General features: G+C 50.1%; 1 protein-coding gene across 1 annotated transcript in view; it reads left to right on the top strand.

Moving 5' to 3' along the window:
- LOC147116084 (unconventional myosin-VIIa-like) overlaps positions 1-27373 on the top strand; it is a 507950-nt gene that overhangs the window by 129556 nt on the left and 351021 nt on the right. The window contains exons 4-6 of the mRNA XM_085992002.1: positions 8349-8533; positions 18099-18220; positions 26538-26680. Coding sequence (XP_085848128.1) covers positions 8349-8533; positions 18099-18220; positions 26538-26680 — 450 coding nt within the window. The remainder of the gene's footprint in view (positions 1-8348; positions 8534-18098; positions 18221-26537; positions 26681-27373) is intronic.

The following is a 27373-nucleotide window of genomic DNA, read 5'->3' as shown; positions in this document are numbered from 1 at the left end:
TCGTCGTTATTAAAAATCCTCTGAAGCAACACAAGAAATGTCTTTGCATCGATTACTCGCAAACTATTAACCAGTATACCGACCTGGATGCCTACCCACTACCACGCATCGATGACATGGTCAATAACCTTGCCAACTACAAGGTATTTTCAACTTTTGATTTAAAGAGCGCACATCATCAAGTGCCGTTAAAGGGCTCTGACAAGAAGTATACGGCCTTTGAGGCCAATGGTCTGCTTTACAAGTTTTGTCGTCTTCCATTTGGGGTCACCAATGGGGTGGCCATCTTTCAATGGGCAATGGATAGCCTAGTCAAACAGGAGAACTTAACGGACACTTTTCCATATCTGGATAATATCACCATTGCTGGTCATGACCAGAAGGAGCATGATGCCAACCTCCAGAATTTTTTTGACATTCTCCGTCGTTGCAACTTAACCTTAAATGAGTCCAAATCTGTGAAATCAGTACCATCAGTCAACATCCTTGGCTACTGGGTGGGCAACGGTGTCATCAAACCGGATCCAGAGCGACTTCGTCCGCTTCAGGAGCTCCCTCCCCCTACGAATCTTGGCTCTCTTCGTCGGACACTCGGCATGTTCACCTATTATGTGAAATGGATACCCCACTTCTCCGACAAGATCCAGCCCCTGCTTCACGCAAAGTCATTTCCATTAGAGGCAACGGCTATTTCAGCTTTCAACCTCCTCAAGCGACAACTGGAAAAAGCCACGCTTCGTTCCATTGATGAAAATCTTCCTTTCGTGGTCGAGTGCGATGCATCGGATGTGGCGATCTCTGCTACCTTGAATCAAGGTGGTCGACCCGTTGCATTACTGTCGAGAACTTTGCAGGGTAGCGAGCTCCATTACCCTCCTGTCGAGAAGGAGGCTATGGCCATCATCGAAACGGTACGTAAATGGAGTCATTTACTCGCTCGTCACCATTTCACACTTATAACCGATCAGCGCTCCGTGGCCTTTATGCTGGATAACCGGAAATGCACTAAGATCAAGAATAACAAAATATAACTCTGGAGGATGGAATTGGCCGCCTTTGGATACACCATACATTATCAACCCGGCAAAGAGAATGTGGCCCCGGATACCCTCACGCGGGCATTCTGCTTTTCTATATCAACTTCGACTCTGGTGGATCTTCATAATGACTTATGCCATCCTGGCGTTACCCGTACGTTGCACTTTGTGCGACCTAAAAATCTCCCATTTTCTACAGAAGATGTGAAAAGAACGTGCTCCTCCTGTAGAATTTGTGCGGAATTAAAACCGCAATTCTTCCGTCCATCGGATGGCTCGCCCATACACGCTATGCAGCCTATGCAGCGACTCAGCATTGACCTTAAAGGGCCATTGCCCTCCTCAACGCGAAACACCTACTTACTGGCTATGGTGGATGAATATTCACGCTTTCCCTTTGCTTTCCCCTGTCCCAATATGCTTACTTCCACAGTGATCAAATGCCTTGATCAAGTCTTTTCCCTTTGCAGTATGGCCAATTTCATCCACTCTGATCGGGGTCCCTCCTTCATGTCAAGCGAACTCAAAAGTTATCTATCCCAACGGGGAATTGCCACAAGTAAAACGACACCGTACCATCCCATCGGTAATGGACAGGTTGAGATACAACGCTATCATTTGGAACGCTGTTCATCTTGCGCAGAGGTCACGCAACCTACCAGACCAGCAGTGGGAAACTATGCTCCCTGACGTGTTGCATTCCATCAGGTCTCTCCTTTCTATGTCTACCAATGTCACACCTCATGAGCGATTCTTCAGCTTCCAGCGTCGCTCCACCCATGGGACGTCTCTACCATCATGGTTGGCAGCTCCCGGCCCCGTGCTGCTCCGAATCATCTAAAAATGATCCTCTCGTCGACGAGGTAGAACTCACGGACATCAACCCCATGTACGCGCACGTGCGGTACCCGGATGGCCGGTAGTCCACCGTTTCGCTCCGGGACCTTGCTCCCTGTCCGGCTGGTTCCACGGACCCAACCGATAGAGGGACCCACAGGGATGATGCCGACACTCTGCGCTCCCCCGAAGATGATGCCCTACCTGGGGCATAGAGAGATCTGCCAGCTGCCCCACCGGAACCACTCGGGAAGCTGAGTGCTCCCCGTGGGATGGCCACCCAAGGCCGGGACGCCTGTCAATCCCCGGCTATCCAACAGGATGAAGCCAGTTCTGCGCCTGTGGTGACCCACACCCGGAGTCACGAGGGTCGATCAGAACAACATGGGCCCTGTTGATCTACCGGTCCAGATCAAGCAGCCCAGGGACCAAGACACGATCCGGGGAGACGTGCCTTCTAGCCATAAACAAAAATCTAAAAGACTGCGGCTAATCGTGGTTCGCCTGATCCGCTAAGAGGAAGTCGTCGGACTTCCAAATCTTTTAGGCAGGAAGAATGTTATAAATCTCATCGTTCATCAAGAAACTACTCGTGAAATAATGCTGGACGGCCCGCTGGTGGTGCCGACCAAGGAGTATAAATACTCGGGCGTCGGCCCCAACTTCTCAGGGACATTTTGTAAGACAAGGAACTAGTGACGTACAACTAGACTTCCATTTTCTGAAACAAGTTGATTAAAGCCTTGCTTATGCTCAAACCAAGTGCGTAGTGAGTTTTATTACGTCAGACGGTTCCTGTCATGGGTGGATCTCCTGTCATGGGCAGTTCCTGTCACTGGTGGATCTCCTGTCACGGGCGGTTCCTGTCATGGGTGGTTCCTGTCATGGCCGCATCCTTGTCACGGGCGGATCTCCTGTCACAGGCGGGTTCCTGTCACAGGCGGATCTCCTGTCATGGGCGGTTCCTGTCATGGACGGTTCCTGTCATGGACGGTTCCTGTCACACCGAGTTCTGGTCACGGGCGGATCTCCTGTCACAGGCGGGTTCCTGTCACGGGCGGATCTCCTGTCACGGGCGGGTTCCTGTCACAGCTGGATCACCTGGCATGGGTGGTACCTGTCACGGGGGGATCTCCTGTCATGGGGTGGATATCCTGTCATGGACAGTTCCTGTCATGGGTGGATCTCCTGTCACGGACAGTTCCTGTCACGGGTGGATCTCCTGTCACGGACAGATCTCCTGTCACAGGTGGTTCCTGTCACGGGTGGATCTCCTGTCATGGGTGGTTCCTGTCACGGGTGGATCTGCTGTCATGGGTGGTTCCTGTCATGGGTGGTTCCTGTCACAGGTGGTTCCTGTCACGGGCGGATCTCCTGTCATGGGCGGGTTCCTGTCATGGACGTGTTCCTGTCGCGGGTGGATCTCCTGTCATGGACGGTTCCTGTCATGGGTGGATCTCCTATCCTGGATGGTTCCTGTCGCAGGTGGATCTCCTGTCATAGGCGGTTCCTGTCCCGGGTGGTTCCTGTCACGGACGGTTCCTGTCATGGGTGGATCTCCTGTCATGGGTGGATCTCCTGTCATGGGTGGATCTCCTGTCATGGGTGGATCTCCTGTCACGGGCGGGCATCCTGTCACGGGTGGATCCCCTGTCACGGGTGGTTCCTGTCATGGGTGGATCTCCTGTCACAGGTGGTTCCTATCCCTGGTGGTTCTTGTCACAGGCGGATCTCCTGTCACAGGCGGGTTCCTGTCATGGGTGGATCTCCTGTCATGGATAGTTCCTGTCATGGGAGAATCTCCTGTCATGGGCGGATCTCCTGTCATGGGTGGTTCCTGTCATGGGCGGATCCCCTGTCATGGGTGGGTTCCTGTCACGGGTGGATCTCCTGTCACAGACGGTTCCTGTCATGGGTGGATCTCCTGTCCTGGACGGTTCCTGTCACAGGTGGATCTCCTGTCACGGGCGGTTCCTGTCACGGCCAAGTTCTTGTCACAGGTGGATCTCCTGTCATGGACGGTTCCTTGTCATGGACGGTTCCTGTCATGGACGGTTCCTGTCATGGACGGTTCCTGTCACGGGTGGTTCCTGTCTCGGGCGGTTCCTGTCACGGCCAAGTTCTTGTCACGGGCGGATCTCCTATCACGGGCGGATTCCTGTCATGGGTGGATCTCCTGTCATGGGTGGTTCCTATCATGGGTGGATCTCCTGTCACAGGTGGTTCCTGTCACGGGTGGATCCCCTGTCATGGGCGGGTTCCTGTCACGGGTGGATCTCGTTTCACAGACGGTTCCTGTCATGGGTGGATCTCCTGCCCTGGACGGTTCCTGTCGTGGGTGGATCTCCTGTCACAGGCGGTTCCTGTCACGGGTGGATCTCCTGTCACGGGTGGTTCCTGTCATGGGTGGATCTCCTGTCACATGGGATTGGGGGCAAGGTATTGACTTGGATAGAGAACTGGTTGGCGGACAGAAAGCAAAGAGTTGGAATAAACGGGTCGTTTTCCGAGTGGCAGGCAGTGACTAGTGGGGTACCGCAAGGATCGGTCCTAGGACCCCAGCTGTTCACAATATATATTAATGATCTGGACGAGGGAATTGGATGTAATATCTCCAAATTTGCAGACGACACAAAGCTGGGTGGGAGGGTAAGCTGTGAGGAGGATGTCATGAAACTCCAGTACGGTTTGGACAGGTTGGGTGATTGGGCAGAAACATGGCAAACGCACTATAATGTGGGTAAATGTGAGGTTATCCACTTTGGTGGCAAAAACAGGAAGGCAGATTATTATTTGAATGGCAATAGATTGGGAGAAGGGGAAGTGCAAAGAGACCTGGGTGTCCTTGTGCACCAGTCGCTGAAGGTAAGCATGCAGGTGCAGCAGGCAGTTAAGAAGGCAAATGCTTTGTTGGCCTTCGTAGCAAGAGGGTTCGAGTACAGGAACAAGGATGTCTTGCTACAGTTGTACAGGGCCTTGGTGAGACCACACCTTGAGTATTGTGTGCAGTTTTGGTCACCTTACCTGAGGATGGACGTTCTTGCAATGGAGGGAGTGCAGCGAAGATTCACCAGGCTGATACCTGGGATGGCAGGAATGACGTATGAGGAGAGATTGTGTCGATTGGGCTTATACTCACTGGAGTTTAGAAGATTGAGAGGGGATCTCATCGAAACCTATAAAATTCTGTCAGGCCTGGACAGACTAGATGCAGGAAGGATGTCTCTGATGGCCGGGGAGTCCAGAACCAGGGGTCATAGTCTAAGGATAAGGGGGAAGCCATTTAGGACTGAAATGAGGAGGAATTTCTTCACCCAGAGAGTGGTGAACCTGTGGAATTCTCTGCCACAGAGGGCGGTGGAGGCCAGTTCATTAAATATATTCAAGAAGGAGTTGGATATATTTCTTGAGGCTAAAGGGATCAAGGGATATGGGGAGAAGGCAGGGACAGGGTACTGAATTTGGATGATCAGCCATGATCTCATTGAATGGCGGAGCAGGCTCGAAGGGCCGAATGGCCTACTCCTGCTCCTATCTTCTATGTTTCTATGTTTGTCACAGGTGGATCTCCTGTCATGGGTGGTTCCTGTCACGGGTGGTTCCTGTCAAGGGAGGTTCCTGTCACGGCTGAGTTCTTGTCACGGGTGGATCTCCTGTCACAGGTGGTTCCTGTCATGGGAGGTTCCTGTCACGGGTGGTTCCGAGTTCTTGTCACGGGCGGATCTCCTGTCGCGGGCGGGTTCCTGTCATGGGTGGATCTCCTGTCATGGACGGTTCCTGTCATGGGTGGATCTCCTCTCACAGGCAGATCTCCCATCACAGACAGTTCCTGTCACAGGTGGATCTCTTGTCATGGGCAGTTCCTGTCACTGGTGGCTCTCCTGTCACAGGCGGTTCCTGTCACGGGTGGATCTCCTGTCACGGGTGGATCTCCTGTCACGGGCGGTTCCTATCACGGCCGAGTTCTTGTCACGGGTGGATCTCCTGTCATGGACGGTTCCTGTCACGGGTGGTTCCTGTCACGGGCGGTTCCTGTCACGGGCGGTTCCTGTCACGGCTGAGTTTTTGTCACAGGCGGATCTCCTGTCATGGGTGGTTCCTGTCACAGGCAGGTTCCTGTCACGGGCAGGTTCCTGTCACGGGCGGATCTCCTGTCCTGGACAGTTCCTGTCACGGGTGGTTCCTGTCACCGCCGAGTTCTTGTCATGGGTGGATCTCCTGTCACGGTTCCTGTCATGGGTGGATCTCCTGTCATGGTTGGTTCCTGTCCCGGGTGGTTCCTGTAACGGGTGGTTCCGAGTTCTTGTCACGGGCGGATCTCCTGTCACGGGCGTGTTCCTGTCATGGGTGGATCTCCTGTCATGGACGGTTCCTGTCATGGGCGGATCTCCTGTCACGGGCAGTTCCTGTCACGGGTGGGTCCCTGTCACGGGTGGATCTCCTGTCATGGACGGTTCCTGTCATGGGTGGATCTCCTGTCATGGACAGTTCCTGTTGCGGGTGGATCTCCTGTCACAGGCGGCTCTCCTGTCATGGACAGTTCCTGTCGTGGGTGGATCTCCTGTTATGGGTGGATCTCCTGCCATGGACAGTTCCTGTCACGGGTGGATCTCCTGTCACGGGCAGATCTCCTGTCACGGACGGTTCCTGTCATGGGTGTAACTCCTGTCATGGACAGTTCCTGTCACGGGTGGATCTCCTGTCATGGGTGGATCTCCTGTCATGGACAGTTCCTGTCATGGGCGGATCTCCTGTCACGGGCGGATCTCCTGTCACGGACGGTTTCTGTCACGGGTGGCTCTCCTGTTATGGGCGGTTCCTGTCACTGGTGGATCTCCTGTCACGGGCGGTTCCTGTCACTGGTGGATCTCCTGTCATGGGCGGTTCCTGTCATGGGTGGATCTCCTGTTATGGGTGGTTCCTGTCACTGGTGGATCTCCTGTCACGGGCGGTTCCTGTCACGGGTGGATCTCCTGTTATGGGCGGTTCCTGTCACTGGTGGATCTCCTGTCATGGGCAGTTCCTGTCTCTGGTGGATCTCCTGTCACGGGCAGTTCCTGTCACTGGTGGATCTCCTGTCATGGGCAGTTCCTGTCACTGGTGGATCTCTTGTCATGGGCGGTTCCTGTCACTGGTGGATCTCCTGTCACGGGCGGTTCCTGTCACTGGTGGATCTCCTGTCACGGGCGGTTCCTGTCACGGGCGGATCTCCTTTCACGGGCGGTTCCTGTCACGGGTGGATCTCCTGTCATGGACGGTTCCTGTCACGGGTGGATCTCCTGTTATGGGTGGTTCCTGTCACTGGTGGATCTCCTGTCACGGCCGGTTCCTGTCACGGGTGGATCTCCTGTCACGGACGGTTCCTGTCATGGGTGGATCTCCTGTTATGGGTGGTTCCTGTCACTGGTGGATCTCCTGTCATGGCCGGTTCCTGTCATGGGTGGATCTCCTGTTAAGGGCGGTTCCTGTCACTGGTGGATCTCCTGTCACGGGCGGTTCCTGTCACTGGTGGATCTCCTGTCACGGGTGGTTCCTGTCACTGGTGGATCTCCTGTCACGGGCGGTTCCTGTCACGGGTGGATCTCCTGTTATGGGTGGTTCCTGTCACTGGTGGATCTCCTGTCACGGGTGGTTCCTGTCACGGGCGGTTCCTGTCACGGGTGGATGTCCTGTCACGGGCGGTTCCTGTCACGGGTGGATCTCCTGTCACGGGCGGTTCCTGTCACGGGTGGATCTCCTGTCACGGGCGGTTCCTGTCACGGGTGGATCTCCTGTCACGGGCGGTTCCTGTCACGGGTGGATGTCCTGTCACGGGCGGTTCCTGTCACTGGTGGATGTCCTGTCACGGGCGGTTCCTGTCACGGGTGGATCTCCTGTTATGGGTGGTTCCTGTCACTGGTGGATCTCCTGTTATGGGTGGTTCCTGTCACTGGTGGATCTCCTGTCACGGGCGGTTCCTGTCACGGGCGGATCTCCTGTTATGGGTGGTTCCTGTCACTGGTGGATCTCCTGTTATGGGTGGTTCCTGTCACTGGTGGATCTCCTGTCACGGGCGGTTCCTGTCACTGGTGGATCTCCTGTCACGGGCGGTTCCTGTCACGGGTGGATGTCCTGTCACGGGCGGTTCCTGTCACTGGTGGATCTCCTGTCACGGGCGGTTCCTGTCACGGGTGGATGTCCTGTCACGGGCGGTTCCTGTCACGGGTGGATCTCCTGTCACGGGCGGTTCCTGTCACTGGTGGATCTCCTGTCACGGGCGGTTCCTGTCACGGGTGGATGTCCTGTCACGGGCGGCCGAGCTATACCACCAGTTTTACGCTGATGCGCCAATTTATAAATCCAGCCCTCAACTGCCAATGTCAGCATCACAATGTCGGAGTGATTGCTGGGAGCCCTACTACAGGTGGTGAGACTGTGTGCCAGCATCACTGAAAGAGTGACCCAACAAGACCTGTGTTTCTCTCCCTCCCTCAGACGTATACCGGCTCTATCCTGGTGGCACTGAACCCCTACCAGCTGCTCCCCTACTACACGACTGAGCAGATCAAACTCTACACCAACAGGCGTATCGGAGAGCTGCCGCCTCACATCTTCGCCATCGCCAACAACTGCTACTGTAACATGAGGAGGAATAAGAAGAACCAGTGCTGCATCGTCAGGTGAGAGGTGCCAAGAGTTGGGCGGGAGCTGGCTTCAGTTACCCACCTCACCCACTGCTCTGGGGGGAGGGGCAGGGCCCAGCCTTCCGGGAACTGAGGCCAGCTACAAAACACAAGCTTGAATTGGTGGAGTTACATGCTATGGATGGGGAAATTCAGGGCTTCAGATATCAACATGTAGATACAGCGATCAACAGCTCTATTAACGATCAAGTTACACATACTGTTGTGTAACAAAGTGCAAAATTCTAACAGCAACATTTTTGATCCCTTTTTTGCAGATGAACAGCCACTTAGAAAGAAGCTTGGGAGCTTCAAAAAATAACTTGCACCCGTCTTTATCTTGCGTTACAGACCAGAATGGGTGCAATTTCTGATACATTTTCCATGCTATGTGCGCCATCTTCTCCAGTGCCATACACTGAGACACTAAGGGGTTTAATTTCTTTGTCTGCACATTGCTTAACCTGCTGATGTAAGTTTCGTTGTGTTGCTGTTTAAACAAGTCATTAACCATTGGGGAAACCTGTGGGTTAACAACTGTGCTAAAATAGCCAAGAAGGCGTTCTATAAAAAAGCAAGTTCTTCCTTCTTTCTTCTAGTTTAGGCTTTCGTCCATCATGTGCCCGAGTCTGATAGCAAGTGCATTCAACTCTGTGTGATGTCTGGGCATTAAGGAATCCTCAGCATGTTGAAAAACCAGCAATTAAATCAGCCATGATCCAATTGAATGGCGGAACAGGCTCGAGGGGCTGAATTGGCCTACTCCTGACCTATTATCCAATGTCTGGGGAGTACCTGTTCTGCACAGCAGAGAGCTATGATCTCAGTCCAAAGCCTTTTTTTTATCCCACATCAACTCGCGCCTGTAATGTATGTAATGTATATATGCCTTAAGGGAGAGAACTACTTTTTACAGCTCCTGTATACTGTAGTACCGGCAGTGACCACACCTGTATATAAACCCTGAGTAGTGATCTGTACAGTTAGTTCTAGAGTAACCCTCATTCAGTAAACACCTGTTGAATCATTCCTGCAGTCTGATTATTGAAGGACACAACATTAAGATACACGGATCTAACATTGGCGACGAGCAGATTCGAACCTACCTGCAACTCTGCATCACCTCCCAGGGATTCGCTCCTGGAGAACAGTGGAAGGAGGTCGAGTCCAGAAGCACGGGTGTCGACCACGGGCAACCGCCTGTAATGATATCAGCAAATAGAGATGGTATTTGCCTGTTTGATTATGATGCCTTACCAGCAGGTTTGCATGTATTGATTGCTTGTGCCTGACCAGCAGAGGGCATGTGACAGAGACAAGCAAGGCAGTTTAGTTTAGTTTCAGTTTCGTTCTAGATGGATTTCTAGCATGATGTCTCCTGTAAATGCTGTATAAAGAGTTGAACAGACTTTAGATTAAAAGACATTCTCTTTCATAAATGTCTCGTCATTGAACCCACAAAGAAATCAATACATGGTGTCAGAAGTGATTGAAAGAGATGAAGAGGAAAAATCTGAAGTTAAATCAGCTCTCCACAGATTAGCAAGCCAAAAGAGAACATCGTTACTTACCATTAGAGAATAGCTAACGAAGTGAAAAATGGAAGGTTTACTCCCACTGGTGACGCTTCAGTTGACAGGTAATGTGGCTGAAAATTGGAGGAGATTCAAACAACGTTTGGAGTTGTATTTATCAGCAATCAGAGCTGACGAGAAAGGTGATAAAATGAAAGCGTCACTGTTCTTACATGTCGTGGGTGATGAAGCGCTGGAGGTGTATAATAACTTCACATTCGCTGCTGATGGAGACAAAATGAAGCTAGATAAAATAATGGAACAGTTTGAGGCCTACTGCATACCTAAATGTAACGTGATGTTTGAGAGGCACAGATTTTTCACATGTGTACAGAAAACGGGTGAGACTATTGATCAGTATGTGACTGAACTGAGAAACAGAAGCAAATCGTGTGAATTTGGGGGACTGACAGACTCGCTGATAAAAGACAGACTGGTGTGTGGTATTCCAGATAATGGTCTAAGGGAAAGACTGCTAAGAGAGCAAGATCTAGACCTGGGAAAAGCCATAGCACTGTGTAGGGCTACAGAGGCTGTGAAGTCGCAAGCAAAAGAGCTGTTCAGTGACAGTAGCTGCAACGTGGATGCAGTGAGAATGAACGGACACAAACCGTTTAACAAAAAGAGCGCCAATGTGAAAAAAGAGGCGTGGCCAGCGAACGAAAATGAAAGGGGCAATCGAAAGACATGTAGTCAATGCGGTACACAGCATCCACCAAAAAAGTGTCCAGCATATGGTAAAAAATGCAATAGTTGCAACAAAAACAACCATTATGCCCGTTGCTGCAAGAACCAAGTGCAACAAAGCAAGGTCCATGCAGTAGATGAAAGCGACATAGAGGAGTTCTATGTAGATGTTGTGTCTGAAAACAAAAAAGAAGAAAGAGACTGGATGTTGACACTAAAAGTGAATGACATACACATTCCATTTAAATTGGATACTAGAGCACAAGTTAATGTGATATCAGAGACTGATTTTAAGAAAATTAGACCCAGACCAAAGATACATGGAATAAAAGTGAAAGTGACAGGATACTCAGGTACTGATATACCAGTGAAAGGAAGATGCATTGTCAAAGTAACACACAAGGACAGAGAGCACACGCTAGCATTAATCGTGGTGCCAAAGGATGTGCAAGCCATACTAGGTTTAAAAGCCTGTGAGAGACTGAACCTGGTAAAGAGAGTCCTCGTTGTGGAAAGCAAAGGAGAGACAGTCTATGATGAACTGAATGTTGCATACACACCGGGTAAGCTGATGTATACAGCAGACATGTTGTCCAGAGCTGTTGACCCAGGAGAGCCCGCAAACACAGTGAAAAGACTGATGTACAAGGCAAAAGACAGTGGAACTGACTTCTACCAAAGCATGCTTGTATACCGCACAATGCCGCTCGAGTGTGGTAAGTCACCAGCCCAACTCCTGATGGGACGTCGGCTAAGGTCAAACCTACCCATCCCGGAGAACCTCCTGAAAACAAAAGAGGGGGAGAAAGTGAGGAAGTTCAAAGAACAACAGAAAGAAAAGCAAAAGTACTACTATGACAGAGGAACACAAAACCTACCTGAACTCCACACTGGTGACCAAGTAAGGTTGAAAGACAAAACAAACACATGGACTCAGAAGGGAACTGTCCTGAGTGAAGTTCAACCGAGATCATACACCATTCAGACAGATGAGGGTGCTGTTCTGAGAAGAAATTGTCGAGATCTTCTCATGGGACCAGCCACAGCAGGTCAAGAGACTGATACTGTTGAACAACCTGATCACACAGCTGAGAACACATCATCTGAGGCAACAACTCAGATTCAAGGACAATCAATCAGAAAATCCTCAAGACACGTGAAGCCTCCTGAGAGACTCATTGAGCAAATTTAAGGACTATTGTTATAGAAGGAAGTAATGTTATCTTATTCTTTCTTCAAGTTCTAGTGTATTGACATATTTCATGTGAACACACAAAGCAAGGTTAAAAAACCTTGATCATGATAATGATAATGTAAGTTCATTAAGTGTTACAGTTAAAATGCAGATTAATACAAAGAAAACATGTTGTTAGTTAAAAGTAAAATACTTTTGTTTTAAGAAAAGGAGATGTAATGATATCAGCAAATAGAGATGGTATTTGCCTGTTTGATTATGATGCCTTACCAGCAGGTTTGCATGTATTGATTGCTTGTGCCTGACCAGCAGAGGGCATGTGACAGAGACAAGCAAGGCAGTTTAGTTTAGTTTCAGTTTCATTCTAGATGGATTTCTAGCATGATGTCTCCTGTAAATGCTGTATAAAGAGTTGAACAGACTTTAGATTAAAAGACATTCTCTTTCATAAATGTCTCGTCATTGAACCCACAAAGAAATCAATACACCGCCCAGTCATCCAGCGGAGATTTGAGCATCGTAGGGGAGGCTGTCGAGAGCCAGGCTTGGCTTTCCAGTCACGGTGGTCCAGCAAAAAGGGCTGGCAACAGGTACTGCGCAGACCCTTCCCGGACAGCGGCGGCTAGCGCCCGACCAAGCGGCACAGAAAAAGGCCGAGCAGTGTCGACGGGGGAGAGAGACAGGGCAGAGCGCACAGGGCGCAGCCGGTGTTGAGGACCGAGCGGCGTCAACGGGGAGAGAGACGAGAGAGAGCAGAGCACAGCCGGTGTTCAAGGGCCGCGCAGCGTCAACGGGGGAGAGAGGCGCGCAGGAAAACGTGAGGCACTGCCATTGCCATGAGGACCACAGAGAGCAGCATTGGCAGCAGCGCACGAAACCCACAGGGCGTCGCCATTTGCCACGAGGACCGCCGAGAGCGGCATTGGCAGCAGCGCGGGAGACACCATTTTAAGCCGCAGCGGGGAAGAAAGGAAAGTGCGGGAGATGCCATTTTAAGCCGCAGCGGGGAAGAAAGGAAAGTGCGGGAGACGCCATTTTAAGCCAGTCTAACCACAGCCAAAAATGCCGAAGAGTGGCAGTATCACAGCGTTCGACAATGAAGTCAAAGATTGGACGACATATGTCGAACGCATAGAAGCATACTGCAAGGCGAATGAAGTGCCAGATGACAAGAAAGTGCTGGTATTGTTGAATTCAATGGGTGCAAAAACGTATGGCTTACTACGAAACCTAGTAACCCCAGAGAAGCCAGTAGAAAAGGATTTTGAAAACATAGTGTCAATCCTACAGGACCACTTAAACCCCACACCGCTGCAGAAAGATTTAAGTTTCACAAAAGGAACCAGCATAAGATGAAAGTAATGCTGAGTATTTAACGGAACTGCGCAAGCTATCGAAACACTGCCAGTTTGGAACGGGACTAGCAGATACTTTAAGGGACAAGTTTGTGTGTGGGCTTCAAAGTGAAGGAACCCAGAAATGGCTTCTATCAGAAAAGGATCTTACGCTGGACAAGGCTTTTAGCATTGCAGTATCACACGAAGCAGCCGCACGGGGTGCTGCAGAGATACAACGCAGACCACAAGAATATGGCACAAATGAAATGTCATACGGAACAGTGAAGTGCTATCGCTGCGGCAGAACAACACACGACCATAATGATTGCTGGTTCAAGGACAAAGTGTGCAGACAGTGTGGAAAAGTAGGACACATAGCAAGAGTCTGCAGGTCGGGAAAGAAAACCAGCAGCAAGAAATCTCCACAGGAGAAGTACAAGAAGGTACATAAGGTGACAGAGAGTAGTTCAGACGAACAGAAAAGTGATACAGACTCCGGAAGCAAGGAGCTGGGTTGTTTGAAACTACATAATGTGATCAAAACGGAGGATCACCAAACTATCTGGGTCACGCTCAAGATAGCAGGAGTCCAAGTGAAAATGGAATTGGACACAGGATCAGCCCTAACAGTCATAAACCAAAGGGACTACAAGCGGCTATTCTCACATATACCCTTGAGAGATACAAAGATTGTCTTGAAGACATACACGGGGTAAAAAGTCTACCCCAAAGGAAAAATAAGGCTGAACGTTATATATAACGGCAAGGAAACACCAAAAATGGACCTATATGTATTGCCAGATGGAGGACCACCACTACTAGGACGTGAATGGATCCGGAAGATACAGCTAGATTGCCATTCCATACAAGCACTGACTGTAGATGCCAAAAAGGATGACGACGTCACACCTGGATGACTGTCAAAAATGCTAACTGACGCACAAGAAGTGTTCCAGCAGGGACTCGGAACACTAAAAGGCATAACAGCGACAATCAAAATAGAGGAAAATGCAAGCCCAAAGTTTTTTAAGGCCAGACCGGTACCTTATGCGATCCGCCCAGCCGTCGAAGCAGAGCTGGAAGGTTTGGAACGTTCAGGAGTACTGTCCAAAGTGGACTGGAGCGAGTGGGCTCCACCCATCGTTCCTGTAATGAAGAGGTCGTTGAGTAATACGCCTGGGAAACCAAGGAAGGTTCGCATCTGTGGGGACTTTAAGGTGACAGTGAACCCAGTCCTTCACACTGTACAATATCCGCTTCCGCGGATTGAAGATATTTTTGCCTCGCTATCTGGAGGGAAATGCTTCACTAAGATTGACCTGGCCCAGGCGTACCTGCAAATGGAGGTAGAAGAAGCCTCGAAACAGTACCTCACGATCAACACTCACAAAGGTCTCTACCAATACAACCGGCTGGTGTTCGGGGTAGCATCAGCTCCGGCTATTTGGCAAAGGGCAATGGATCAAGTCCTGCAAGGGATTCCAGGGACCCAGTGTTATTTGGACGACATCCTGGTCACGGGCGAAAATGACAGTGATCACCTCGCCAACCTGGAGCAGGTGCTCACTAGATTGAAGGAATATGGGCTCCGAGCTAATTGCCACAAATGCGAGTTTTTCCAGAAGCAGATCTCGTATTGTGGCCACGTTATTGATAAAGAGGGGTTACATAAGTCCCCTGAAAAGATTGAGGCAGTAGTCAAGGCTCCAGCACCGGAAAATGTGTCACAACTGAGGTCGTTCCTCGGGCTGGTGAACTACTACCATAAGTTCTTGCCGAATTAGTCTACCATACTACACCCACTGAACACCCTACTGCAAACGGGGGTACCATGGAAGTGGAGTGACGAATGTAAACGAGCTTTCCAGAAGAGCAAAGCATTGATCACATCAAAAGAGGTGTTGGCTCATTTCAACCCAGCACTACCAATTCGGTTGGCGTGTATTGCATCACCCTATGGCATTGGAGCGGTGCTGTCGCACAAATTCCCGGACGGCTCGGAGAGGCCAGTAGCCTTTGCGTCTCGGTCACTAACCTCAGCCGAGCGTAACTACACCCAGATTGACAGGGAGGCCCTCAGCCTAGTGTGGGGAGTGAAAAAGTTCAATCACTATCTGCACAGGCAGAAGTTCATCTTGCTGACTGACCACCAACCACTTGTCTCCATCTTTAATCCAAAGAAGGGCATTCCGGTGATGACTGCGCAACGGCTACAAAGATGGTCCCTTTTTCTAGGGGCGCACCAATATGAAATCGAGTATAAGGGCACGAAACAGCATGGAAACGCTGATGGGCTATCACACCTGCCACTGCCTACTGCGGAGGAAGCACCAGCAGTGTATCGAAGTATTTCATTCGACTATAATTGAATGCTTGCCAGTAACTAACGCTGGTATAGAGAAGGAGACCCGAAATGACCCGACACTGTCTCGGGTATATGATTTGACGGTGAAGGGATGGCCAGCACATGGCGACTCACTGTTGCCAGCATTCTCATCCAGAAGAGAACAGCTGTCAGTATGCCAGGGGACCTTGATGTGTGGATCCCGAGTGGTAATTCCACCCAAGTTAAGGGAGAGAGTGCTCAATGAGCTTCACGAAGGTCATCTGGGAGGGGTGAAAATGAAAAGCCTTGCTAGGGCTTATGTGTGGTGGCTGGGGATCGATCAGCAAATCGAGGACCTGACAAAGAGCTGCTCAGGATGCCAGAAGGTCCAAAATGCACCACCACACGCCCCTCTACACCCATGGGAGTGGCCCTCATCTCCATGGCAACGGGTGCATATTGATTTTGCTGGTCCATTCATGGACTCAATGTTTTTAATAGCCGTGGATGCGCACTCGAAATGGCATGAGGTGATCAAAATGTCCTCCACCACCACGGAGAAAACTATTGCAGTCCTACGGACCGTTTTTGCCAGGAACGGCTTGCCAGAGCAGATTTGCTCTGATAACGGACCACATTTTGTGTCCGAAGAGTTTCGAAGATTTATGAAAAGGAATGGGGTAAGGCATTACACATCCGCCCCGTATCATCCAGCCACAAATGGATTGGCTGAGAGGTTCGTACAAACCTTTAAAAAGCAGTAAAGGCCATGTGCGATGACAACATTCCACTGCAGCATAAGGTGGACAATTTCCTGTTAGCCTACAGAAATGCGACACATGCAGTCACCAACCAGGCCCTGGCCATGATGTTCTTTAACCGAAGGTTGAGATCTCGTCTGGATTTGCTCAGACCAAATGTACGAAGAGATGTTGAGAGTAAGCAATTCCAGCACATCAATGAGAAGCCGACAAGGAGCTTCAATGTAGGGCAACCAGTCTTGGCCCGCGACTACCGAACAGAGAAATGGCAACCAGGAACGATATGCACACGACAGGGGCCACTAATGTACACAGTGGATGTTGGGGAGAACATTGTGAGACGCCACGCTGACCAGATCCTAGAGTCACATGAACGAGTCAACCCCATGTCTCGGCCATACGTACCTGGTGAGGAACCCAATGTACAGGTCGCATCTACCTCAGAAACAATAGCATTGGAAGCTGATGAATCAACTGACAACAGGGTGCTAGAATCGCCTCCACACCAAGAGCGAGACACTCGGGAAAGGCGTTATCCAGAAAGAATCAGGAAGCCTCCCCAGAGACTGAATATATGAATGGACTATTTTCATATAACATTGTATATTAAAAATGTTAATTGTTAAATGAGTATTATGGTACTGTTAATCTAAAAGGGGAGGAATTGTAATGTATGTAATGTATATATACCTTAAGGGAGAGAACTACTTTTTACAGCTCCTGTATACTGTAAGTACCGGCAGTGACCACACCTGTATATAAACCCTGAGTAGTGATCTGTAGAGTTAGTTCTAGAGTAACCCTCAATCAGCAAACACCTGTTGAATCGTTCCCTGCAGTCTGTTGTCTGATTATTGAAGGACACGGATCTAACAGCGCCCACCCATCACTCCCTGTGCTCGCTCAGCTACATTGTCTCCCAGTCTCTCAATGCCTCACATTTAAAATTCTCATCCTTGTATATAAACCCCTCATTGGCCTCGTCCCTTCCTCTCACTGCAAACTCCTTCAGCCCTACACTCCAACTCCTGAGATCTCCGTACTTGTGACTCTGGCCTCTTGTGTATCCCTCATTCTCAAAGATGTTGGCCTAGATTTTCCAATCAGTATTATTGCACTGGTGGCGTTACCTCGGCTAAAATTATTGGACATAGAAACTAGATCCCATGGCATTATTTGAAGAAGAGTGGGGGAGATTTCCCCGGTGTCCTGGCTAATATTTATTTCGGCTCATGTGGGCCAAATGGCTGCGCTGTAAATTTAATGTAATTTCTCCACTATAGGACTTTGTAAAACTATTCACCCTGCAGAAAATGGGCTATTCCCCACTCTTCTGCTTTGAGGGGGCTACTTGAAGGGCACGAAGCATCTCAGTATTGTTTGCTGAATGTGGAGAGGGCCCACACTCTCATTCAGCTGTCTGATGATGGCTGTGGAAAGGGGACAGTAAGAAGGGACAGAAGCAATCTCACTTAGCAACCTGAGGAGGACTGCATGAAGGGGCAAACCCGACCTCATTGACCTGGTTGAAGAGAAGCTACCTGGAGCGGTCCATTGTCCAGAACACTCTGGCCTCTTGGTTGTTGGAGATCTCCTTACGCTGGATGGTCTCGCAGGCAAAAACATGATGTACATTGCAGGGAAAAAAGCATGACAATAAAAGAAAGTGTTTTTAATTTCAGTGGAGAGTCGGGAGCAGGGAAGACGGAGAGCACAAAGCTGATGCTGCAGTTTCTGGCTGCAATCAGTGGAAAACACTTGTGGATTGAACAGCAGATTCTGGAGGCAAACCCCATTCTGGAAGGTAAAACTTACACTGGAACACGACCTAACAACAGAAAATGCTGGAAAAACTCAGCAGGCTAGACAACATCCGTGGAGAGAAAATAGAGTCAACATTTCCGGTCAAACCCTTTGTCAAGACTGAAGGCCAGGCTGGGAGAGAACAAAAGAGAAGTGAAGAGACATTAAGAGGTATTCAAAACGAGACGAGATGGTGATAGGACTGGTGGAGACAAAAGACGGCTCTAGATTAGGTGTGAAATGTGCTGGCAGAATGGGAGACAGCTGCCATGTGGGAGAGAGAAAAAAAGGGGGGAGGGGAAAGGGCCAAAACAAAGGTGTGGATAAAAAAATAAGTAAAAATGTAATGGGGGCCGAGGTTATGATCTGAAATTGTTGAACTCGATATTGAGTGGCTGTAAAGTGCCTAATCGGAAGATGAGGTGCTGTTCCTCGAGCTTACGCTGAGCTTCCGTGGAGCAATGCAAGAGCCCGAGTACAGTGAGGTCTGAGTGGGAATGGGGCAGTGAATTAAAATGACAGGCGACCGGAAGCTCGGGGTCATCCTTATGGACTGAACCGGTCGCCTGTCATTTTAATTCATCGTCCCATTCCCACTCAGACCTCTCTGTACTCAGGCTCTTGCATTGTTCCACAGAAGCTCAGCGTAAGCTTGAGGAACAGCACCTCATCTTCCGATTAGACACTTTACAGCCTTCCGGACTCGATATCGAGCTCAACAATTTCAGATCATAATCTCGGCCCCCATTACATTTTTACTTATTTTTTATCCACACCTTTATTTTGGCCCTTCCCCCCAACCCCCTTTTTCTCTCTCCCACATGGCAGCTGTCTCCCATTCTGCCAGCACATTTCACACCTAATCTAGAGCCGTCTTTTGTCTCCACCAGTCCCATCACCATCTCATCTCGTTTTGAATACCTCTTAATGTCTCTTCACTTCTCTTTTGTTCTCTCCCAGCCTGGCCTTCAGTCTTGACAAAGGGTTTGACCCGAAACGTTGACTCTATTTTCTCTCCACGGATGTTGCCTAGCCTGCTGAGTTTTTCCAGCATTTTCTGTTGTTATTTCAGATTTCCAGCATCTGCAGTATTTTGCTATCGTACTGGAACGCGACCGTCAGACTGAGAGGACAGGAGTGGAAGAGATGTTACAATGTTGCTGTGTTAGGGAATCAAGTGAGGATTGGATGAGATTCGGCTGTGATTCCTACAGCTGCTATTGTTAAACAGCCTGCCAAAACGCTCTGTCTGGACATAATACACACAGAGGAAGAACTTGTATCATGTTACATCCAGACTTGAAGGCTGCCAGCAACTGTGGAACCATTCTGATTCAGGTTGAGTGATGTTAATGAGAGGACAACATGAAAGGGGAAAAACTGGGTAGAAAAAGGCCATGGTTTATGATTCCACAATATAGCTCAATGGACAAGAGCTATACTGCAGTGCCGCACTGCCCAGCATTGAGGAACTTCAGATTCCCACAGTTTAACGCTTTACATTGCTTGTGTGAGACTGTCCCTCAATAACAATTGGCATTATAACGGTGGCCAAACTTGGCTGAGTTCTTGTGCGAGATCTACTAGTATATTATTGGTTGAGTTAGATAAACTTCCCTGCTCCATATGCTATACTCCTGGGTCTTGTTATGGGTTTCCACTTGCTGAACACATGGCCGCTGTTACTCTGCTGAGTGGAGATTTAATAGAGGTGTTTAATATTATGATGCATTTTGATGGGGTGAATGGGGAAAGAATATTTACACTGGTTGGGGAGCCAGTGAAGAGAGATCATTAATTTAAAATTGTCACTGAAAGTGAGGTGAGAGGTTGTAGAGAGTTGTTGGCGTATGAATTGCTTCACCACAGAAAGTGGTTGAGACAGAGACCATTGCATCCTTTAAGGGAAAATTGGATAAATATTTAAAGTAGAAGAAGATACAGGACTATGGGGAGAGAGCGGGGCAGTGTGATTAGTGTTGGATTGATACAGGGCTATGGGGAGAGAGCAGGGCAGTGTGATTAGTGTTGGATTGATACAGGACTATGGGGAGAGAGCGGGGCAGTGTGATTAGTGTTGGATTGATACAGGACTATGGGGAGAGAGCGGGGCAGTGGGGTTAGTGTTGGATTGGTACAGGACTATGGGGAGAGAGCGGGGCAGTGGGGTTAGTGTTGGATTGATACCGGACTATGGGGAGAGAGCAGGGCAGTGGGATTAGTGTTGGATTGATACAGGGCTACGGGGAGAGAGCGGGGCAGTGGGGTTAGTGTTGGATTGATACAGGGCTATGGGGAGAGAGCGGGGCAGTGGGGTTAGTGTTGGATTGGTACAGGGCTATGGGGAGAGTGTGGGGCAGTGTGATTAGTGTTGGATTGATACAGGACTATGGGGAGAGAGCGGGGCTGTGGGATTAGTGTTGGATTGATACAGGGCTACGGGGAGAGAGCGGGGCTGTGGGATTAGTGTTGGATTGATACAGGACTATGGGGAGAGAGCGGGGCAGTGGGGTTAGTGTTGGATTGATACAGGGCTATGGGGAGAGAGCGGGGCAGTGGGATTAGTATTGGATTGATACCGGGCTATGGGGAGAGAGCGGGGCAGTGGGATTAGTGTTGGATTGGTACAGGGCTATGGTGAGAGAGCGGGGCAGTGGGATTAGTGTTGGATTGATACAGGGCTAATGGGAGAGAGTGGGGCAGTGGGGTTAGTGTTGGGTTGATACAGGACTATGGGGAGAGAGCATGGCAGTGTGATTAGTGTTGGATTGATACAAGACTACGGGGAGAGAGCGGGGCAGTGTGATTAGTGTTGGATTGATACAGGGCTATGGGGAGAGAGCGGGGCAGTGTGATTAGTGTTGGATTGATACCGGGCTATGGGGAGAGAGCGGGGCAGTGTGATTAGTGTTGGATTGATACAGGACTATGGGGAGAGAGCGGGGCTGTGGGATTAGTGTTGGATTGATACAGGGCTATGGGGAGAGAGCAGGGCAGTGGGATTAGTGTTGGATTGGTACAGGGCTATGGGGAGAGAGCGGGGCAGTGTGATTAGTGTTGGATTGATACAGGACTATGGGGAGAGAGCGGGGCAGTGGGGTTAGTGTTGGATTGATACAGGGCTATGGGGAGAGAGCGGGGCTGTGGGATTAGTGTTGGATTGGTACAGGGCTATGGGGAGAGAGCGGGGCAGTGGGATTAGTATTGGATTGATACCGGGCTATGGGGAGAGAGCGGGGCAGTGGGATTAGTGTTGGATTGATACCGGGCTATGGGGAGAGAGCGGGGCAGTGGGATTAGTGTTGGATTGGTACAGGGCTATGGGGAGAGAGCGGGGCAGTGGGATTAGTGTTGGATTGGTACCGGGCTATGGGGAGAGAGTGGGGCAGTGGGATTAGTGTTGGATTGATATAGGGCTCTGGGGAGCGAGTGGGACAGTGGGATTAGTTTGAGATTGATACAGGACTATGGGGAGAGAGTGGGACAGTGGGATTAGTTTGAGATTTGTACAGGGCTATGGGGAGAGAGTGGGACAGTGGGATTAGTTTGAGATTGATACAGGACTATGGGGAGAGAGTGGGGCAGTGGAATTAGTTTGAGATTGATACAGGACTATGGGGAGAGAGTGGGACAGTGGGATTAGTTTGAGATTGATACAGGACTATGGGGAGACACTGGGACAGTGGGTTTAGTGTTAGATTGCTCTAGCAAAGAGTCAACGCGGACACGATGGGTTAAATGGCCTCATTTTGTGGCTGTGAGGCCTTCCTTGTTGTGAGTGAATCCTCTGCCCGCCTATTGTTGCTCAGCACCACTGAAGGCCAACGTCTGCTCTAACTGGTACAGCATTGCATTGTGTTACAATACATGGAGCATACCCAACATAAGCAGACCGTACAGTCGGTCTGTGTAATGTAAGCGATGCATATATTGCTGCTATGCGGGCACCATGTTTATAACATTGGAACTGATATTTTCCCCATTCCTTCACACGTCTGCAACTCATTGGTTGTGAAATGTACCTTTCCTGGAGGCCCCTGTACAATATGTAATGTTAATGCAGCCCTTACTTTGGCTCCCAGTGAACCTTGCGCCAGGTGTGGCACATCCTTGAGGTTGCTTCACCTTGGCTGCCAGATCTTGTCACGCCTGGTATACGTTTTGAGTGATGATCTTTCAGAACAGCACGGTGGCATAGTGGTTAGCACTGTTGCCTCACAGCGCCAGGGACCCGGGTTCGAATCTGGCCTCAGGTGACTGTCTGTGTGGAGTTTGCACATTCTCCCCGTGTTTGCGTGGGTTTCCTCCGGGTGCTCCGGTTTCCTCCCACAGTCCAAAGATGTGCGGGTTAGGTTGATTGGCTATGATAAATTGACCCTTAGTGTTAGGGGGATTAAATACGTGAGGTTACGGGGATAGAATGGGATATGTGTTGGTGTAGGGGTTACGGGGATCGGGTGGGATATGTGTCGGTGCAGGCTCGATGGGCCGAATGGCCTCTATCTGCACTGTGGGGTTTCTGTGATTCTGTGATTCTGTGAACATTGCTGTGTCAACTAATGCCTGAAACTTCTTGTCCTCGCAGCTTTTCACTGGAAGCAGAACACTCCACAGCTTTATTCACATATACACACTGCTCTTTATAATATTTAAATACCTTTCTGTGATCAAATGGGTAACTACAGTTGCATTGGTTCCTGGGGTGTGCATGTGCGTGTGTCCTCTTGTATGAGTGTGTGCGTGGTAATGAATGTGAGATCACATAGTGAAAAGGAGCAAAATCTGTCAGTCTCACTCCAATGCACAAACAGTTCAGCACCTGCTGATTACCTGTGAGGAAATCGAGGACCAGGCTGCCTCAACCTTCCCCTTAGTGCACTGGTGGGAAGTGTTCCGATTCCCAGCACAGCTGCTCTGTCTGACTGAAATTGTCGATTTATGGGGGGAGGGGTTTGTGCTGTGGACCCACAAAGAACTGGGTTGAGGCTGCCCAAGGATGCTTATACCAGTAGAAGGAGATTTCCATTCTGTCTAGAGAGGCTGGATTCATAGTTGGAAGGACATTGTGCTCTGCCTGTACCATAGCTGTGTGAGGGCACTGACTGAGCTTCATACTGTTTGTAACTGATTAGTGAGTGTCACATCTGTGCATCATACTTTTTTTCCTTCCCTTCAATTTATGCCCCCCCCCCCCTTGTACTGAAGGCACTGACTGGTGCTAGGATGCAGTCCCACAGGTGGTGCGGTCCCACAGGTGGTGCGGTCGTACAGGTGGTGCGGTCCCACAGGTGGTGCAGTCGTACAGGTGGTGCGGTCCCACAGGTGGTGCAGTCGTACAGGTGGTGCGGTCCCACAGGTGGTGTGGTCCCACAGGTGGTGCAGTCGTACAGGTGGTGCGGTCCCACAGGTGGTGCAGTCGTACAGGTGGTGCAGTCGTACTGGTGGTGTGGTCCCACAGGTGGTGCGGTCCCACAGGTGGTGCGGTCCCACAGGTGGTACGGTCCCACAGGTGGTGCGGTCCCACAGGTGGTGCGGTCCCACAGGTGGTACGGTCCCACAGGTGGTGCGGCCCCACAGGTGGTACGGTCCCACAGGTGGTGCGGTTCCACAGGTGGTGCGGTCCCACAGGTGGTGCGGTCCCACAGGTGATGCGGTCCCACAGGTGGTGCGGTCCCACAGGTGGTGCTGTCCCACAGGTGGTGCGGTCCCACAGGTGGTGCTGTTCCACAGGTGGTGCGGTCCCACAGGTGGTGCGGTCCCACAGGTGGTGCGGTCCCACAGGTGGTGCTGTCCCACAGGTGGTGCGGTCCCACAGGTGGTGCGGTCCCACAGGTGGTGCTGTCCCACAGGTGGTGCTGTCCCACAGGTGGTGCGGTCCCACAGGTGGTACAGTTCCATGGATTATACATTTCCAAGTGTGGTGTGTTGGTACTGATTGATTTACATAGTCTCTCTCGGTGTGGTGCTGAGATACTGACTGATCCTCACTGCCTGTCTCGGTGTGGTGCTGAGATACTGACTGATCCTCACTGTCTGTCTCGGTGTGGTGCTGAGATACTGACTGATCCTCACTATCTGTCTCGGTGTGGTGCTGAGATACTGACTGATCCCCAGTGTCTCTCTCGGTGTGGTGCTGAGATACTGACTGATCCTCACTATCTCCCTCGCTGTGGTGTTCAGATACTGACTGATCCTCACTGTCTGTCTCGGTGGGGTGTTCAGATACTGACTGATCCTCACTGTCTGTCTCGGTGTGGTGTTCAGATACTGACTGATCCTCACTGTCTGTCTCGGTGTGGTGCTGAGATACTGACTGATCCCACTGTGTCTCTCGGTGTGGTGCTGAGATACTGACTGATCCTCACTATCTCTCTCGCTGTGGTGTTCAGATACTGACTGATCCTCACTGTCTGTCTCGGTGTGCTGCTGAGATACTGACATCCTCACTGTCTGTCTCGGTGTGGTCAGATACTGACTGATCCTCACTGTCTGTCTCGGTGTGGTGCTGAGATACTGACTGATCCTCACTACCTCTCTCGCTGTGGGGTTCAGATACTGACTGATCCTCACTATCTCTCTCGCTGTGGTGTTCAGATACTGACTGATCCTCACTGTCTTTCTCGGTGTGGTGCTGAGATACTGACTGATCCTCACTGTCTTTCTCGTGTGGTGCTGAGATACTGACTGATCCTCACTGTCTGTCTCGGTGTGGTGCTGAGATACTGACTGATCCTCACTGTCTGTCTCGCTGTGGTGTTCAGATACTGACTGATCCTCACTGTCTCTCTCGGTGTGGTGCTGAGATACTGACTGATCCTCACTGTCTTTCTCGTGTGGTGCTGAGATACTGACTGATCCTCACTGTCTCTCTCAGTGTGGTGCTGAGATACTGACTGATCCTCACTGTCTCTCTCGGTGTGGTGCTGAGATACTGACTGATCCTCACTGTCTCTCTCGGTGTGTTGCTGAGATACTGACTGATCCTCACTGTCTCTCTCGGTGTGGTGTTCAGATACTGACTGATCCTCACTGTCTCTCTCAGTGTGGTGTTCAGATACTGACTGATCCTCACTGTCTCTCTCAGTGTGGTGCTGAGATACTGACTGATCCTCACTGTCTCTCTCAGTGTGGTGTTCAGATACTGACTGATCCTCACTGTCTCTCTCAGTGTGGTGTTCAGATACTGACTGATCCTCACTGTCTTTCTCGTGTGGTGCTGAGATACTGACTGATCCTCACTGTCTTTCTCGTGTGGTGCTGAGATACTGACTGATCCTCACTGTCTTTCTCGTGTGGTGCTGAGATACTGACTGATCCTCACTGTCTTTCTCGTGTGGTGCTGAGATACTGACTGATCCTCACTGTCTTTCTCGTGTGGTGCTGAGATACTGACTGATCCTCACTGTCTTTCTCGTGTGGTGCTGAGATACTGACTGATCCTCACTGTCTTTCTCGTGTGGTGCTGAGATACTGACTGATGCTCACTGTCTTTCTTGTGTGGTGTTCATGTACTGACTGATCCTCACTGTCTCTCTCAGTGTGGTGTTCATGTACTGACTGATCCTCACTGTCTCTCTCGGTGTGGTGCTGAGATACTGACTGATCCTCACTGTCTCTCTCGCTGTGGTGTTCAGATACTGACTGATCTTCACTGTTGCTCTGTGTGGTGTTCATGTACTGACTGATCCTTACTGTCTGTCTTGGTGTGGTGCTGAGATACTGACTGATCCTCACTGTCTTTCTCATGTGGTGCTGAGATACTGACTGATCCTCACTGTCTCTCTCAGTGTGGTGTTCATGTACTGACTGATCCTCACTGTCTCTCTCAGTGTGGTGTTCATGTACTGACTGATCCTCACTGTCTCTCTCGGTGTGGTGCTGAGATACTGACTGATCCTCACTGTCTCTCTCGCTGTGGTGTTCAGATACTGACTGATCTTCACTGTTGCTCTCAGTGTGGTGTTCATGTATTGACTGATCCTCACTGTCGCGCTCAGTGTGGTGCTGAGTTACTGACTGATCCTCACTGTCTCTCTCGCTGTGGTGTTCAGATACTGACTGATCTTCACTGTTGCTCTCAGTGTGGTGTTCATGTATTGACTGATCCTCACTGTCGCGCTCAGTGTGGTGCTGAGTTACTGACTGATCCTCACTGTCTCTCTCAGTGTGGTGTTCATGTACTGACTGATCCTCACTGTCGCGCTCAGTGTGGTGCTGAGTTACTGACTGATCCTCACTGTCTCTCTAGGTGTGGTGTTCAGGTACTGGTTAATTTCAATATTTGTCTCCAGCTCCCTTCATGCGATTCTCTTTTACAGCTTTTGGAAATGCAAAAACTATAAAAAATGACAATTCTAGTCGCTTTGGGAAATACATCGATATCTACTTCAATGAAGATGGGATCATAGAGGGAGCAAAGATCGAGCAGTACTTACTGGAGAAATCCCGAGTCTGCCGACAGGTGAGCTGCCTGTGGTGTAACAAGACGGACAATTCCTTTTTTGCAATGGCCAGGCCTAGACTCTCCCTGAGCCCCACTCTGCCCAATCTCAATGTGAGTCATGACATGTCCATATCATGAAGTCGTGCTTTCATTGAGTCAGACAGTCAGTCTTATTTTCCTCCTTTAGCGTTAAGTGTTAAAGTTAACCTGTGTCTGGTTACAATGAGTTCCTGTCCATCAAACCACCTTGGTGTCCTCTTGTCCAACTCATGCATCATGAGTATAAATCCTTGAAGGGGAAACATTTGCAGGGCTATGGGGAAAGGGCTGGGGAGTGGGACTAGCTCTTTCAAAGAGCCAGCACATGCACGATGGCCTCATTCTAAGATTCCATGAACTTGTAATTTGCGCTGGCACAAGCCTGCCATAGACCGTGCACTGAATCAACCAGTTAATTAGTTGCTTAGTCTTCTGTGGGGTGGGTGCAGATATACTCCCACACTGCTGGAGGCCCTCTGCTGGAGACCCCTTCCATTTGATCCCGTGACCGTCGGTGGGGATAGTGGCACGCACAGCTTTACAACAGGCACGATCCCTGTGTGACTGCTGGGACCACACCCGAGGATTCTCAGAGCCCCCATTCCCATCACATTGTAGAAATAGAGGACTCACAAATGGTTGTAAACACTCTAGGAAGACATATATTGAGGA

The sequence above is a fragment of the Somniosus microcephalus genome, chromosome 6 (genome assembly GCF_052327205.1).
Source record: "Somniosus microcephalus isolate GS21.2 chromosome 6, FLI_Smic_1.0, whole genome shotgun sequence".
In the NCBI taxonomy this organism is placed as follows: Eukaryota; Metazoa; Chordata; class Chondrichthyes; order Squaliformes; family Somniosidae; genus Somniosus; species Somniosus microcephalus.
The sequence above is the reverse complement of the archived record's forward strand: the minus strand, read 5'-3'. Positions and strand labels throughout refer to the sequence as shown.